The sequence below is a fragment of the Wyeomyia smithii genome, chromosome 2, assembly GCF_029784165.1.
Source record: "Wyeomyia smithii strain HCP4-BCI-WySm-NY-G18 chromosome 2, ASM2978416v1, whole genome shotgun sequence".
In the NCBI taxonomy this organism is placed as follows: Eukaryota; Metazoa; Arthropoda; class Insecta; order Diptera; family Culicidae; genus Wyeomyia; species Wyeomyia smithii.
The window spans coordinates 42330293-42348142 of record NC_073695.1 but is presented as its reverse complement, the minus strand read 5'-3'; the positions used below and the strand labels follow the sequence as shown (position 1 = coordinate 42348142).

General features: G+C 34.5%; 1 protein-coding gene across 1 annotated transcript in view; it reads left to right on the top strand.

Moving 5' to 3' along the window:
* LOC129719578 (uncharacterized) overlaps positions 1-17850 on the top strand; it is a 199323-nt gene that overhangs the window by 123558 nt on the left and 57915 nt on the right. Inside the window, exon 5 of the mRNA XM_055670972.1 lies at positions 4313-4849. Within this exon, the coding sequence (XP_055526947.1) occupies positions 4313-4849 (537 nt within the window). The remainder of the gene's footprint in view (positions 1-4312; positions 4850-17850) is intronic.

The following is a 17850-nucleotide window of genomic DNA, read 5'->3' as shown; positions in this document are numbered from 1 at the left end:
CGGCATTAAAAGCGAAGTTTGGTGTGATACAGACTGACAACAATTGGTAGGTTGCCGAAGATAACTAGATCGTGGCGCGGTTTTATGTATATCGTCTCCTGGTGACCGGTTGCCCAGAGACCGAGAAGTAACCATGTCGTGCGCGAATTGGGGTAGAAAAGATCGCACCATCAACCTCGATGGATCCAGATCAATTCCTTTCCACTAACACTAATTCCTTCCTTTGATACTTGTGGATGATGCAGAGGATTCCTCGGTCTCTAGTAGCAACAAGTATTGAATTAACACTCCCAATATCCCTTCCTCTATTGATCTGCATTGGGCGTGGCCAGCTACGTTATTGACCAGTGATAAGAAAGATCGCCAGGAATTGTACACTGAAAATGGCTTGCTACTCCTAGGCACCATTTTGACGGTTCTTTGTACAATTTCAGCTGATTCTGGTCAATCGCGGGCAACACACGGGCGATCAAATATGCTATGCTATGCTATGCTATGCTTTACTTTTTACTTTTTACTTTTTACTTTTTACTTTTTACTTTTTACTTTTTACTTTTTACTTTTTACTTTTTACTTTTTACTTTTTACTTTTTACTTTTTACTTTTTACTTTTTACTTTTTACTTTTTACTTTTTACTTTTTACGTTTTACTCTTTACTTTTTACTTTTTACTTTTACTTTTTACTTTTTACTTTTTACTTTTTACTTTTTACTTTTTACTTTTTACTTTTTACTTTTTACTTTTTACTTTTTACTTTTTACTTTTTACTTTTTACTTTTTACTTTTTACTTTTTACTTTTTACTTTTTACTTTTTACTTTTTACTTTTTACTTTTTACTTTTTACTTTTTACTTTTTACTTTTTACTTTTTACTTTTTACTTTTTACTTTTTACTTTTTACTTTTTACTTTTTACTCTTTACTTTTTACTTTTTACTTTCTACTTTTTACTCTTTACTTTTTACTTTTTACTTTTTACTTTTTACTTTTTACTTTTTACTTTTTACTTTTTACTTTTTACTTTTTACTTATTACTTTTTACTTTTTACTTTTTACTTTTTACTTTTTGCTTTTTACTTTTTACTTTTTACTTTTTCCTTTTTACTTTTTACTTTTTACTTTTTACTTTTTACTTTTTACTTTTTACTTTTTACTTTTTACTTTTTACTTTTTACTTTTTACTTTTTACTTTTTACTTTTTACTTTTTACTTTTTACTTTTTACTTTTTACTTTTTACTTGTTACTTTTTACTTTTTACTTTTTACTTTTTACTTTTTACTTTTTACTTTTTACTTTTTACTTTTTACTTTTTACTTTTTACTTTTTACTTTTTACTTTTTACTTTTTACTTTTTACTTTTTACTTTTTACTTTTTACTTTTTACGTTTTACTTTTTACTTTTTACTTTTTACTTTTTACTTTTTACTTTTTACTTTTTACTTTTTACTTTTTACTTTTTACGTTTTACTTTTTACTTTTTACTTTTTACTTTTACTTTTTACTTTTTACTTTTTACTTTTTACCTTTTACTTTTTACTTTTTACTTTTTACTTTTTACTTTTTACTTTTTACTTTTTACTTTTTACTTATTACTTTTTACTTTTTACTTTTTACTTTTTACTTTTTACTTTTTACTTTTTACTTTTTACTTTTTACTTTTTACTTTTTACTTTTTACTTTTTACTTTTTACTTTTTACTTTTTACTTTTTACTTTTTACTTTTTACTTTTTACTTTTTACTTTTTACTTTTTACTTTTTACTTTTTACTTTTTACTTTTTACTTTTTACTTTTTACTTTTTACTTTTTACCTTTTACTTTTTACTTTTTACTCTTTACTTTTTACTTTTTACTTTTTACTTTTTACTTTTTACTTTTTACTTTTTACTTTTTACTTTTTACTTTTTACTTTTTACTTTTTACTTTTTACTTTTTACTTTTTACTTTTTACTTTTTACTTTTTACTTTTTACTTTTTACTTTTTACTTTTTACTTTCTACTTTTTACTTTTTACTTTTTACTTTTTACTTTTTACTTTTTACTTTTTACTTTTTACTTTTTCCTTTTTATTTTTACTTTTTACTTTTTACTTTTTACTTTTTACGTTTTACTCTTTACTTTTTACTTTTTACTTTTTACTTTTTACTTTTTACTTTTTACTTTTTACTTTTTACTTTTTACTTTTTACTTTTTACTTTTTACTTTTTACTTTTTACTTTTTACTTTTTACTTTTTACTTTTTTCTTTTTACTTTTTACTTTTTACTTTTTACTTTTTACTTTTTACTTTTTACTTTTTACTTTTTACTTTTACTTGGAAGTATTCATGGAAGAAATGAGAGCTTTTTTTGCAGGTTAAATTTATGGTACAGTCATACCTCGATTTTTTTATTTTGGTTACGTTACATCGAGTTACGTTATATCGAAGCAAAAAAAAATTTATTTAATTTATGCAAGAATGTTAATGGTTACTCAAAGATGCGCGAAAACCTATTTTCCATAACCTATCAGTATTTTTAAACCTTTCTTACGCCCATTTAGAAATATTTTCAGAAGCAAAAAAAAATATTTTCTTCTAACCCTCTAGTGCCCAAATTACAAACACTTTTTAAGTATTTATTAAAGCTTTTCGGAACTTCGACTGAAGCCCGCCAAATGGCGGCATTGGGCACTAGAGGGTTAATTGATACAAGAGGTCACTCAATGATGCATGAAAACCTATTTCAAATCACCTATCAGTATTTTTAAACCATTGTTATGCCCATTTAGGACAATTTTCAACCAACAAAAAAAAAATTTCAATGATGCAAGACTGTTGGTGGTTTCTCACAGATGCGCGAAAACCTATTTCCCATCACCTATTAGTTTTGTTTCGCCCATTTAGAGAAAATTTCAACAAGCAAAAAAAAATTTTTTTCAATTGATGCAAGACTGTGAATTGTTACTGAAGGATGCGTGAAATTTCCCATCACCTATTAGTATTTTAAATCTTCCTTATGCCCATTTTTAACAATTTTCGTATCGGTTTCATTGGTTTCAAAACTTACTACAAACATTTTATTGAAGCAATTTATAGCCCAAAAACAGTTACTGTATCATTTATTTTAAATTTCAATACATTTTAAAAAGTTACGTTATATCGAGTTAAGTTATATCTAGGTTGCCTCATATCAAGGTTGCCTTATATCGAGGTATGACTGTATTTCTTAAAAAAGTTTAAAAAGTTTTAAGAAAATTTTGTTCGAATCATGTTTATTGGTTCTGCTGGTCGTTTCCAATCATTGAGCTCATAGCGATCAATGAATTGTGAAACAACAAAAATTTATAAATCCCAATGAGTGGAATTGGGCTTAAATAACATGATATATAAAAAGCAAAAAGTTCAATCTCCACTCCTTGCCAGAATCTGAGCACGCCACTGTTCGCATTACCTCTACCTTGCCGAATGCAGATGTATTCAATTCCTTCCTTGCCTCCGGATTATTTCGACCCAGTCACCAACCTGGCGTTGCTGCCGGTCGCCCGTTCGCTTCTGTACCGCAAAATTCCAAAATAAATCAAAATTATCTTCGTACCTGGCAAACCGCAAACCGCTTTTCCACAATCCCCCATTATCGGTGGCCACAATCGCTTTGCATCCAACATTGTGAACCCTGTCTCTGTCGGTTCTTCTCAAAGCGGAAAACAGGACTTCCCGCTCAGCACATAAACACAGCCCTTCTTTCTCACATTAGCGTGTGCACACGGCCCGCCAGGTGCTGCGAATATTTCTGTGCAGGGTTTTTGCAATGTTGTCGATACCGGTTTTTATTAGTTCATTGAAATGCAAATGAACGCAGGTTTTTTTATTTTTTCCTACAATCCGTTCTTCCGCTGTTTGTTTTATGGTTCCGGAAGCGGGCGGAAGAATGCAGCAAGTTAATACCCGTATTATGATTAAACACTGCAACAGCATGTGCTTTCCCGTAGATACCGTGTTATGTTTCTGGGAACCATTAAGTAGAATCGTTTAACTCTTCAAGTTGGATTTTTTCTGGTTGAATTTTCAGGTTGAATTTTAATAATCAAATGATTTCAAACGGATTACAAAATAAACATTCAAACATTTATCATGAACACACATTTGCACTCCCCCGAACACTGACAACAATCAGAAAAATCATCATTTTTAATTTAATTTTTCTTCTTTTTTCTTCTTTCGATTAAAAACGAACCACGAAATATGCCTTTCGCTCATCCTTTCTCACCACAAATATAAAATCACCGTGCCTGCTCGTGTCATCAATCGCAATCAATCCATCCTTGTACCACAGGCAACATCTCACACCTCACCGGCGCGTACTCCAAAGTCGCCAGTTAATCAACTCAAGTATCCACCGAGCTATCCGCCGGCGTCACCCCAAATTTTGTTAACACCCCAGCAGCCTCAGCGCCGTGCCGTTTCTCCGCTAGGTGGTTCCTCAACCGTAGCGTTCAGTGGAGGACGCGCCGTTCTACCCCAACAGCACAAACAACAACAATATCAACAACCGGCTCGTCCCGTCAGTGCTCCATATTATCAACAACAACAGCAGCAACAACATTATCAACAACTTCAGCACAATCGATATTCTTCACCTTCAACTACGGCTTCACTAGCGTCGCCTCGTTCGCCCCAAATCATCGGCGGTGGAGGTGCTCACAGCCCGCGCGGCTGGGCTCACGTTAAATCACCGGTCCCGGTTTATCATCCGGTACCCCAGCAACAACGTCAACAGCAGCCGTACGTCCCACCACCCTTTCAACCGGAACCCGTCCCGTACCAACAGTCTACCTTCGCTGGGTACGGTCACGGTTACGGACCGAGAAAGGTACATAACTGAAAACCGCTTGGCCAAATATTCAGTCTCTCAGCTGCGCTCGCGCAAAACTCCGGTGGGTTCATAGAGTGTCGTTGTACAAACTAAGCGCTCTTTTTTTATTATCTTTGTCTATGTCTACATTTTCCCTCATTTTGTGATAGTTTCTTTTTAATTCTTACTGTGCTACTTTTCTAAAAAAAAATTGGTTACACTACCAATAGATATAGTAAAACAATTAGATTAAAAATTAGAGCCAATCTTACGCTTTACCATAAAATCAGCTGACCAAACGAGCCTTCAATTTTATTTGTATCTAACGTTACGTTACATTCACGATTTTCAAAACTAACTACAATTAGTTGAAATTGTGAGTTCATTTACCTAACCTTAACGTAACTGTGAGGTGTGATGTTCTTTTTTTTTGTAGCTTGTTTGTTTAAAACCTTAATAATGCACCAGCAGTGATCGAAACACGACACTTGTTTACCGTCTGAAAATTCCACCACTGATAACGTTAACAATTTATGCGTCTACGCAGTGCGGTCGTAAATTGGCTCAAAATTAACGCACCCTTAGTCCAGCACAAACCGGTATCCGACTCCGTGACAGTGAAGGTCCATTCCTCCGGACAGGGTCTGCCATCATCGTCGGTGTGTCGCCCACCAGACAGACACGAGTGCAAACATTAACCGAGCTGCAGTGGCAGCAGCCCACCTGAAAAACCGATGACACGCACAAACATGTCCCGCCGAGTTTGGATCCGAGAAACACATTCCGAATAAACACAGTTGCGGGTCACCGTTCGCCACGCGGTAACCCGTATCGAATTCACGGAACGACCAACCATCGAAATTGGGCCCCCAAAACATGATTGAACAAACAAGTGCAAAATTAGCATGTACTGTTCGGTGCACACGCAAGCACATACATATGTTCCTAGCCGGCAAAGTGGAAACCCCTGCTGCTCTATGAGCCAACCTGCCGAGGGCTATGATTGAGACTTGTTTGCCATTCGGTAAGCTAGCTCGGTGAATTATGTCCTCGCGGCGCACGGAACATGGTCGCAGCTCACGTTATAAACGTTTCCCGCCTTCCGAAAGTTGGTTACCATTATTCGCTGACAGAATATTTAATTTCGGGATTTCGAGTACGAGAATTGTGGAAAGTTTTCGGTAATGAGTTTGCCGCTCTAACTGGATTAGCAAGTTACGTGGAGTAAAAAAAATGTTATTTGCGCAAAATGCAACCAACCACTATTTTGCACAAGATCAAATGAAAAGTGCGGGGAATTTATTAGTGGCGTTCGTGCGAGTATTTTAGTTTGACTTTTTTTCGAACAAAATAGCTTAAGTTTTACAGCATTCGGTGACTCAAAGATGGTCGCTGCATAATCAAATCACATTACATGAACTTTAAACAGTGCGTCTCCATCAGCCCAAAATGTATGTGGACGCATGGTTATCGGTAGTCAAGGAACCATACTAACACTACTGCGTCCATATATTTTCGCAAAACGAGACAAAAAGAACATTTTTGAACTGTTAGAAAGTTTCACAGATAAAAAATGCTAGAAAATGTAAATACCACTTCAGTATTGCTGTGACAATATTGCTGTGACAATACAATAACGTCAATAACTATAACAATAACCAATATAAAAAGTTTTCAGTATTGCTGTGACAATATTGCTGTGACAAAACAATAACGTCATAAACTGATGGAATGTTCCAAAAATGATGACGTAATATTATTGCCAGAAAAAAAGTTAAAACCGGGTTTCAGTATATTTTTCACAGAGCAAAATAATATCGATTATTTTTGAGCACCGGGTTTCAGTATATTTTCCACAAAGCAAAATAATATCGATTATTTTTGAGCATTGATGGTAATTCACTAATATCTTAAAGTGGTAGTCAAATTTTTTTTATTTTGAGTAAAAAAGTCTCAGAAATCGAATGGTAGGTGTCTGATCTACGTAAAATGTCAGCAGATAAACCTATTTTAGTATTGTAGGGGAATTGGGGCAAAATCGACATTTTGCTGACATTTTACGTTCATCAGACACCTACCATTCGATTTCTGAGACTTTTTTACTCAAAATAAGATATAATTTGACTACCACTTTAAGATATTAGCGAATTACCATAAATACTCAGAAATAATCGATATTATTTTGTTTTGTGAAATATACTAAAACTATGCCAAAACCGGTTTCGTAGAACCACCGTTTTGAGCTAAGTTTTTGTCCGATTTAAGATCTGTTTTTTTTTCAAAAGATGGGTAAAAGGATGCTAATATGTGGACAAATTCTTAGAATTTTGATATTCGGCCTCAAAACAAAATGGTGTCGAAAAAACCACAAAAATTACCGGTTTCTCAAAAATTCAAAATGGCGCCATTGTTGCCCCTTAAGTTGAAATATGTTCAAACTCAGGGAAATTTATTTTCGCATCAAACTTCATCAAAAAATCATACATAGGAGCCAAGGCAAAAAAATTGTTGCACTGTGTTATCAGGGATGAGCAAGTCGTTCATATGAACCGGCGCTAGAAAACGAAACACGTATTTTCGAGCGCCCCAAAATGATCATTCGCCCGAAACTGAAGTTTACCGGAACATCACGATTCTCGTGTATACGGTATATATTCTGATTTCAATCTATGTCAATGTATTCGCAGTACAACTGTTGCGTTAAGCATTTTACACATTTATTGTGCAAATTGTGCATTTATTTTAGTGCAAAATTTGTGCGAATCGGGAAGACACATTGATTGTACAAGGCTTCAACACTTGCGTGCAGCAGTATAATGCTACAGAACTAAGAACTCGATCCGATTTGTTCACCTTCTCACAGCATTCGATCGATTGTTTATCGCTACTCGAAGTTACTCTTCAACCGTTAGGAATATTTCCACTTCAAACTTCAAACCGCAGGAAATCCTTTTTTTATTTGACTTTGAAAAATTTATTAAATTATTATTCAAGAAGGGTAAAAAATAAATAACACTGAGAAGAAAAAAAATGAATAGCTTTCATAAAAAATATCACATTATTAACATTATTAATCATTTGGCTTGCCTTTTGATGACACTTACACTGTCACTGGACTTGTTTTTTGCTAAATTAAGCATATACGCTGTTGAAAAGTCAATAATATTAATAAAACGGCTTGAACTTTTTTTTTCTTCCCCTTCCAATTTTCAACATTTTTGAAGGGGGTGGCGACATAATATGAAAATGAAATTTGTATCGTAAATTTGTAAATCTCTTCGATATGACGATAAAAACACAACTAGCAAAAATAACTGAAAGTAAGAACTCAGTAATATTAACTTAACATTTCATAGAATGAAAATTACACAAAATTTTTATACTTTTCGTTTTTTTTTGATTTTATCACGGTCAAAAATAATTCCACCGTGAATTTGTCGAAACCGTGAATTTAGTGAAATGATAAAAATTGGATTTTTTGTGTTGTGTTCAATTAAAATTTATAATATTTTAAGTAAAATGATGCACTTTCATAGTTCAGAGATTGCGGGTTCAAGTCCCGTCGGGATGCGGTATATTTTTCCAAATCTGTATCATATTTCCAGTTCGCTTATTTTTCGTTCTCTCTATTTCACATACTGTCAGCTTAATGAACTTGCGCGTTAACGGGAAAAAGCCGTTGTTAAAAATAGAAATTCAGTTCGAAAAAAATAGTTAGTTCATAATATTTTTCTCCATAGTATATTTGCGATCTTTCTCACGGGATTATACATGCAATATCTACATGATTTGTACTGCCCATTCTTAAGCATAGCAAGAAGAGTCTAGTGCTTGTTTATGTGAAATTGTGGAACCACCAGATTTCATAATTTTTAAATCCATGCTCTATGAACTTCAAACTGTAGGGTTATTTGAGCTGTTGATAGATCTTCTTTCTCAACTGCTCGAAAAATATGTAAATTTAGCTCCAAAATCAATGATATACGTGTTTCTCGGTTCATTTTTCTCAAAACTTTGACACAAATAAAATCTAACAGATATGACACTAGGTTGCCCCAGAAAATTGATCTAATAAATTAAGTTTTTAAAACTATACACATGCAATGGCACAGGGCACAAGTGAAAATGATGTTTCAAATACACTTTCTACAACTGGAAGTACATTAAACTTGATTTAGATTTTTGTTTGAAAAAGCGTGGTAAAAACGAAAAAAAGCGTGAAAAAATCGAACGTGAATTTGGCGAGTAGAGATAAAAACGACTGTTGATAAAATCGAAAAAGCACTGTTTAACCTTTCAGATGAGTATTAAACCTAACTACCAACATGCTTGCCTTTTCTCCTCCGAGAATCACTAGCGTTTAGGAGAACATCTTCCACTGCGAAAATAGCTGCTCCCAAACTGATGAGCAAAGCGATGCACTTCCTTAAGAGAGCAGCGAATCTTGTGTGTCTGTGTGGCTTCCTAAAAACACCGCGGTGGAAACATCTCTACAGAGAGATAATAAATTGGTGTGCTTTTTCCTGCACGAAAGTACATTACGCTCAATAACCCAACAAAGCACATTGTGTGTCTCCTTATCATATATCAAGCATCTAAGTAAGAAAGTAGATTTCGTTATTTGCTGGAAAAAAAATCGAATTTATATCAGCTCAGTGAACACCGCGGTGTACTACTGTGTATTCTCATTAAAGTGATTCACCATTCTTGTTTCGCTTAGCTGTGCTATAAGCAGCAAGTATATTATTTTTCTGCGAGCGGCAGAAACAGAGCACAAATAAGAATTGCTCGATGAATCCATGTCAAACGCAGGAACAGCTTGCATAGGTATTAGAAGTTACCCGCCGAACCATTTCAAAGAAAAAAAACCAACGAAAAAAAAGTCATGCTAACTTCCCGGTCATGATTCTACGTCGTCGGTTATACTGTGAGACCAGGTCGGTGTTTTTTATTGTGAACTGTTGAAACCGAACGAAACCACCACGGGGTATCGACTTCAGTTGTTGCGGTTAAGCTGAGCTCTGCGCGAAAAATGACCACAATTTTAGTAGATACACGCCAAAGTTATTCTACTGCGTGACAACGCTCGGCCTCATACTGCCAAAGTCGTTAAAAAGTTTAGATATCGATGCTTGATGCCGCTTAAAGACGAACACTTTTATCGTAACGGTATTTGAGCTCTGCCAGGAAAATGGTTCAAAATTGTAGCTAGCGATGTGTAATATTTTGAATAATTTATAGGTAGCTCAAATTTGGAAGGTAGCTATTTTTCCAAAACAGTTTCGTGTGTAACGTAATTTATCAAAGCCAGACGGACCATAGCTGAAAAATTGGCAAAAATGATCCAAAGATTATTCAAAATTGGTTTTAAAATTGTCATTTAAAAATTTAAAACAGTGCTGAAAAATGGTCGGTAAAAGCAAAAAAGAATCATTTAGGCTTAAACTGGAAAAATTCTTGTAATTCTTGAATATTTCCGCTTTTGTCAATTCATCTTTCTAACATTCAGATATAAATTTATTTTTGGGATGTTCTATCGTGAGAATGAATTATCTGGATCATCAAATTATTCAATTAATTCAATCATGTATTTTTTTACGTGTAATCTATACTTTTCAAAGGCCGTTTTGATTTGAGATACAAAAACTTTTCAGTAGAATAAACAAAAATAAGTTGTAGAATAAGTGTTAGAATTCTGATGCAATCCGATTCACAATGATACAATCTCTTGATCTGATGTCTTTGACTGTAACTGTTTTTTTTTGTTTCCTTTAATTTGAATTGTCATAAAAATGAAATAAAAAAAATATCTTTTTGAAAGTATACAGCTAAGGTACAAGCTACATAAAATATATTTCAATTTCTGTTCTCAAATTGAATCACCTGGCATTACTCGACTCACGTATCGTCTGATCGCATAATCAAACCGCATCATTTTGGCAGACACGCAACCTTTGCAGATAGCTGCAACAGTGTCCTCACCCACAAGCCTCGTACACGCAGCCGTCCGAACGTTTTCAACGATAATAATCCAATCTAAACGTATTGTTCCGCGCAAAAATATACGTTGGCAACAGCTTTCAAAACATCCTGTTTAAAATGGCTCCTGCTTGTTTTCACCGAGATGTGCCTATTGGCAGAAGGTCCCTTTTGTCGCATGTCTGGCTAGATAAAGTGTCAATTCAAATAGGCCATTCACGGGTTCGTTAGAAATTGTTCAACACAAACTTCTGCCAGGTAAACTTTAGCTGGCGATGTTTGCATGTTTGCCGGATCGTAGCACGGTAAGGCTAGAACAAGCTTTTAAACGAGAGCAATCCAATCCGTCTAGATGTTCCGTCAAACTCACGTCAGTAGTTTTTGGGTAGAGTGTTTGCTACTGTGTTCATGATGTAAACGCTAAGAAATGAAAGGGCACATAATGAAATCTAAACAACAAACTAGCAATCAACGTCAATGCAATTGTTTCGCTAATGAGTCAATTTCGGACAGATACTCGAAGCATACCATGTTCTCGAACCATTCCACCATCTTTATACGGTAGCTGCCACCAACGGGCAACCACAGCTCCCAATGAAGCCGAACCAGCAAAGTACAACGACGTGTGAATTGGATGCTAATTTAGAAATTAAAACGAAATGAGCTTCGTAACAATTTTATCCCTGAAAAGCACCAACTGGCAATTCATTCACGCAAAACTAGTCTTTAGTCGAAACGAGTGGGAAAAATGTTTTCCACATACCCATAAACACACAGGCGGTCTGTTGCTGACGTGAAGAGTTGAACCGAACCGAAGGCATCCCGCTAGCTAACGAGCCGCCCTACTCTGTTGGCACATTTTAGGTACCACATGCGAAAGGGACTCGCTCATCAACCGAGTACACAACGACGGACTCAAAACATGCAATGGCTTTTTTGGCTCCTACCGACATATCGCCCGCGGCGAAGAGCCTCCCGACTAGTTCGGCACATTCTGTGCATGGGACGGGACTATCCGGTCGTAGTTGTATAGACATTCCTCCCCTGATCGCTCTCCTCCCGGTGGGAAAACCGCAGCATCGTCGTAGCCGTAGAGAGTGGTCATTAAATTTTCAGCTACAATTTAACTATTCAAACATATTCACTGTAGTTTATAGTTTAGCATAAATAATTCATTACACACAAACCTGTGGAGAAGTTAGCAATGAGCGCGAGTGAACGAGAGAAGAAGGAGACGAACGATGCATCAACATCGCTAGGGACGACGACGATGTCCAAAATGCACCTCCGTCCAGCGTGGAACTTGGGATGGGACTGCTTGGTTTGGTGTCGGCAGAGGATTTCAAACAAACAGAGCTGTTTATTAGTACCTACACTTTTATTGCAATTATTTTGATTTGAAATCAAACTAGGGATTCAGTATTGTTGTCTCAGGTCATGAGTATGATATATAGTTACCTCGCACCAAGCAGCTCTTTTTATTTCCAGATCATTCTTGAACAGATTAATTTTAAAGCCATCAGTTTGTAAGGTCGTTTGTTTTGTTAGTTCAACTAGCTCTACCACTTTTATTTCATTAAGGAATATTTATATTCTTACGGAAAGAGATCACATTATAAATCAAATAGACTTAGAGTTCAAACATATTTTGCGGCAAATTTGGGATCACTGTTCCAGTGCGAATTTTCCTATCGCTTTTGTTCTCACGCAATAAACGACAGCATGTATCAAACCCACGACAATCGCGTTTACAAAAGCGCATCTTACACACCCACAGAAATGACATCACTAATATTCATTTGCTTTAGAGCACGCGGAACTGATGGCGTCACATCATTACACTTTTACTCTGAACGGCGGTGCTCCATTACACAGTTACGTTTATAGGTATTCCTCGTTACATTACATCGAATTGACGTTATATCGAATCATGTTTTATATGCTAAATTCAGCATTAAAGTGACTTGTATTGCTGTGTTGCTATCTTTTTGCTAAAATTAATGATTTATTTGTCACAACAGAATTTAAACCACACAGTAACATAAAAAATAAACTTATTTGAAAAATGTATAACATGTTTTATCTGCTATCTAATGTATGTTTTCGATTAGCTAGAAGACATTTCTGGTCATCCAAGCATTTTTAGATGCTCCGTAGTACACCTAAAGTCAATTTTAATTTGAAATTTCAAAATAGGGTTATACGGAGGAAAAATATATGTTATATCGATTTACGTTATTAAGAGATAACGTTGTAAGGTATGTTACGTTATGACGAGCAATACCTGTACTTGCGATTCATAGCAATACCACTTCAATCAACAAGTATGGTTTCACGAGCTTTCTCTCCTTCTTTGCTACTGACGAAGAGAACCGAGTGATGTCCAAATAGTAGGAGGGTGGTATTCAAGACACGACCGCATGACGTTGACTGCCATATTCTTATATTCCATTAAAACAAATAGTAGAGGGAATTGCAGGTGCCAGTTGCCATTTGCCGATTATTCTTGTTTACTGGTTAGTCCGTCCAGAATTCCAGTCATTTTAGTATTTTGCAGAAGCCATGTACTATTAACAGCCACTCGCATTACGGGTGAAACCGGCACGAGATGACCGGTACTCTTTTGTCTTTCCTCATTTCAGTTGCTAGCACCTAGCGTCCGTATGTAAACGGTACGGTTCAGTAAGGAATCTGATGGGGTGAAATGCTCTAACGGTACCTTTTATATCAAGGCTTCGTCAGTTGGTTAGAAAGAAGGAGGGGTTAAGTAGAAAATGGAATGACAAGGAACGAAAATAAGCATTGGAAACAGAAAGTGACAACAACAATGACAACAAAGTCAGATCGATTGTATCCGTTAGTGTCGACTGTGCTTGGGAAGAGAGGTAGTGATTGGCTGCGCGGTATGATCTAGACAATCGATAATAATTACCAATTTTTGAATAGTGTATCTCAAACAATAGTTTGTTTTTGTTACATAAATTTAACCGTAAAAGAATTTCTGATCGATTGATGCCAAAACCTCGAAAACTTGATTATAAATGACTGAATAATAAGCGCTCAAAACCTGACCACTTTTCCTTGGTTTTCCCTGGTTGAATCACTAGATTATCAAATTCAGGCGCCTAACTTCGATATAGACGTTAGTAAACTTCAACGTTAAAGTTTGGAGAGGAACATTGGTAGCTCTGATATCGATTTGTTGTCCTTTGAAAAACAAAAGTATGTTTCGGGACGTGCCATGTTTTGTCCAATTTGGTTTATAATATTATGGTGATAATTATGTTAAATCTCTCAATTACAACAAGATTGGCTATAGACTGAACTGCCCATAATCGCATATTTGTAACATTTGCAAAATTGGTTGTTCGAGCAATTCGCACTTTTATATTTTGACCTTAAATGCATTGTTACTAATATATTCTCGCAAATAGACACTTTAACTAAACTTAGTATCATGAAGAAAGCACTACTTTACACTATGTATACATTGAATATTACTTTTGAAGTCAAATTGGTTGAATTTTTGCAATGATACATTTATGCCGTCACTTTCAAGCTACTTTTGGAATATATCACATGGAAAAAGAAGTTTTTCATGTATTCAACAAGCATGAGCTGAACATCATGTATTCAACAAGCATGAGCTGAACATCAGAAACGGATCACCGGTGGTTGGTTACCGGACCAGAATAACTTCCGAGTTCCAAAGGATGCAGATGTGGATTTGGATGGAAACTTTTTCGACAAAAAAGTTGAAAAAGTTAAGTAGTGTGACAATTATGCGATTATTTACGCTATGTGACAAAACAACTTGGTATTTTTTACGAATTTTTTCACACAAACATAAGCATATTTTTCCAGATGTAAAAAGTACATACTATTCTAAGCATTTCCCAATAAAAAGCACGAAATCCATAAAATGTCGAATGTTACAATTATGCGATCACAGGCAGTGAACAGGTGATGAAAAGTAAAAATAATATTTAGATAGAACTGAATAAAACTACAAAAAAGTTTTAGTATAGGTTATATTCTTTCTACACACATGGACAAGGAATAAAATTTTATCAAGAGTCAAAATTAGGTTGAGTAGAATTGTATATTTTATTTAATTCAAAATAGCCAAAAGCAACTGTTACTAATCGAAATGTATTTCACTGGTGAATGCAATAACATCTTACACAGTATTGTAATTCTGATGATTTATGAAAGGTTTCTTGGGAGTACCTAAATGTTATTCAATTAATAACTGATATGGAAGTGATATTATGGAAATAGACAGTTGCAACTATCTTTCATTTCGACAACTCTCTTAGTTTTGGGAATCTAAAAGATGTTTGCTCTAGACCTTCCAAACAATTTTGCAGAATGACTGAATACTTACAGTACATTCCGTAGTCGATTTTCTATTCGATAAACTCCCCTCAAAATAGTATTGATATTTTCTGAATTCTTTCAGACTTTCAACTCATTTGATACATCTATACCACCCCGTGCTTAATTATAATATTATTGACCCGTGCTTAATCATTATATAACGTTATATTTATTTAATAGAGGAAAAGTTAATTAATGAACAAATGAAAATATTTTTTACATGCAACAGAATTAAACTAGAAATAATAGAAAATTGAAAACCAGTAGAAAATAAATAGATGTTCATTGCCAAATTTACATTAAGAAAAAAAAAGAATACTCACTGCTATTGCATTTGCACCTTTTACGGTGAAAACAGCAGCACTGTTCGTCCACCCAGTCATGTATACAAGCTTTTATGCAAGCTTGTTTGCATGACTTGCAGACATGCATGTTGGGGGAACTTTTTAACCTCTACATGAACCTCGGTTTTTAACATTAGACACTTCTTTTGTTTGTTACTTCCAATAAAATAAATACAATTCGAAAAATTAACAAAAAGATCACTTTCAGGCTGCCTCCTGTCTGTGCAGTGTATTTATAGTAGCAGCGGTTCACTGTTCACTTGTTCTATCATACGTGATTCCTAGTCCTTCATACACCATAGTAATTTCCTAAAAAAAACAAATTTGATTAATTCTTTTTAATTGTCATTTTCGATTTGGCTGAAACTTTGAACAGATGTTCTGATGGGTTTAAGATGCCAACTTGGACTATTAGTATTTTTTTAAATCAACACTTTTATGTGAAAAGGGTTTATAAGATTGGGTATTGATGTTTACAAATATTACTAGAGCCAAAATAGGTATCATATTGTGATAGGAATATTGTCTTTCCAAAAAAATATACACCGTGAACAGAACCTTTTTTCTTAACAAAAGGAATAAATAAAATTGAAATTATTCAACTCGAACAGCTTATGTTTCAAAAATTTATTAATTTTTATGAAAACTACAAAAAAAATTTTTCAAACATTGGTGGTTGTCTTATTATAGAGAAATGAGAAACGAAAAATTTAAAATTTACTAAATAAAAAAAAATAATACGAAACGCATAGTGTTTCAAAAAAGCAAAACGCCGAGCCTAATTCCAGTTTCACCTTTATCCTAGCTTAACCCTCTAGTGTCCAATGCTGCCTTTAGACACGCTTCAGTTGAACCTCTAAAAAGCTTATATAAATACCTAAAAAATGTTAATAAAGATTCACAGTGATTTTACCGAAGTCCGTCTGGTACTAGATGGGTAATGGTGTCTTCGGAACAACTGTTTTTATGAATGACAAGCATAATCTCGAAAGTTATGAAAAGTTCACTATACTGAAAACTAGAAAACTTTTTTGGCAAAGTTGTAGAAATAGGATACAAAGTTATAGAGAATATTATATGGAAGTTACTTGAAAATTAGTTTTTTGTACTTAACTTTCGTTAGTTACCTTTTACAAAAAAAAACATTTTTCGGAAGAAGCATTGTGTCATAAAAAACACACATTTTTGTCGAAGACTACATATCTCCATAAATTTTCCTTGGAAAGTTATAGCATATTACAGCCAATTTTTTTCGATAAATTTAATAACGTCTTTGGCGATTTGAGATTATGCAGGTTATTCATATAATTAATCCTTCCGAAGACAGCATTAAGATACTTTGATTGTTATACAGGGTGCGCCGTAATTATTGCAACAAGAAACAGAGGACCGTTAACCATGTTTTTGGCAAGTAAGAGAAAACTTTTGTGATAAAAAAAATTTATTGAGTAAAAACAATGAAAAACAACAACTGACTCGACGGTGAACCGAATGTCATCTTGAGGAATTTCCTTCCAAGTTTTGAGCAAGGACTTCTTCAACTCATCCAAACTTGTGTGTTTTCGTGAGAAGGCCTTTGAAGAGCTACATTAACAATGTTTTTCTTACGTAAGAAAATCAATTCACCCCCCTCCCTCTCTCGTAAGATAGCGTAAGAAAATTGCCAGCAGTCAGTGACGAGGCAAAGAAGATGTTGTATAATGGAACGCGAGTGAAACTTGGCTGGTGACAGCTGAGTGACAACGAGCTACTCGTCCAAAATCCAGCCGACAATTCCCAAATTTTTTAGACAAGAAACTCGCCGCTCTTCTCGTCTTTTGTAATAAGGCCCAATAATTTTAAATTCTGTTCTTCAATAGTTCAACTTGAAAACATAAAATTTATTTTCTGGCAAATCTGTCAGTTTCCAGGGTTTCAAAAAATGAAGAATTCTCTAAGAGTAGCTCTATCCGCTACATTTTGAAAGTTGAATGAAAATTGAAAGCGGCAGTTTTTGTTTTGAAAACATTTCATGATATGTAATTCAGAATTTCAATTTTCAATTTCAATAAGCTTTGTGTCATCAATAAATCAATAAATAATCTTAATGATAATTATTCGACGTTTCGGCTGTTTTTTGCGACCTTTCTCAATAAAAAATTCTTTAATGGAGTAATAGAGTTTGTCGCTTACTCACATAGATTTCGTTTGTTGTTATATGCATGAGCTTAGCGGTGTGTTATTCTACGTGGATGAGTTTTCAGCTGTCGGAATAAAGTGGTTTGAAATGGTTGTTATTTTTTGTATTTGGCACTCATATCATTCATGAAAACGACC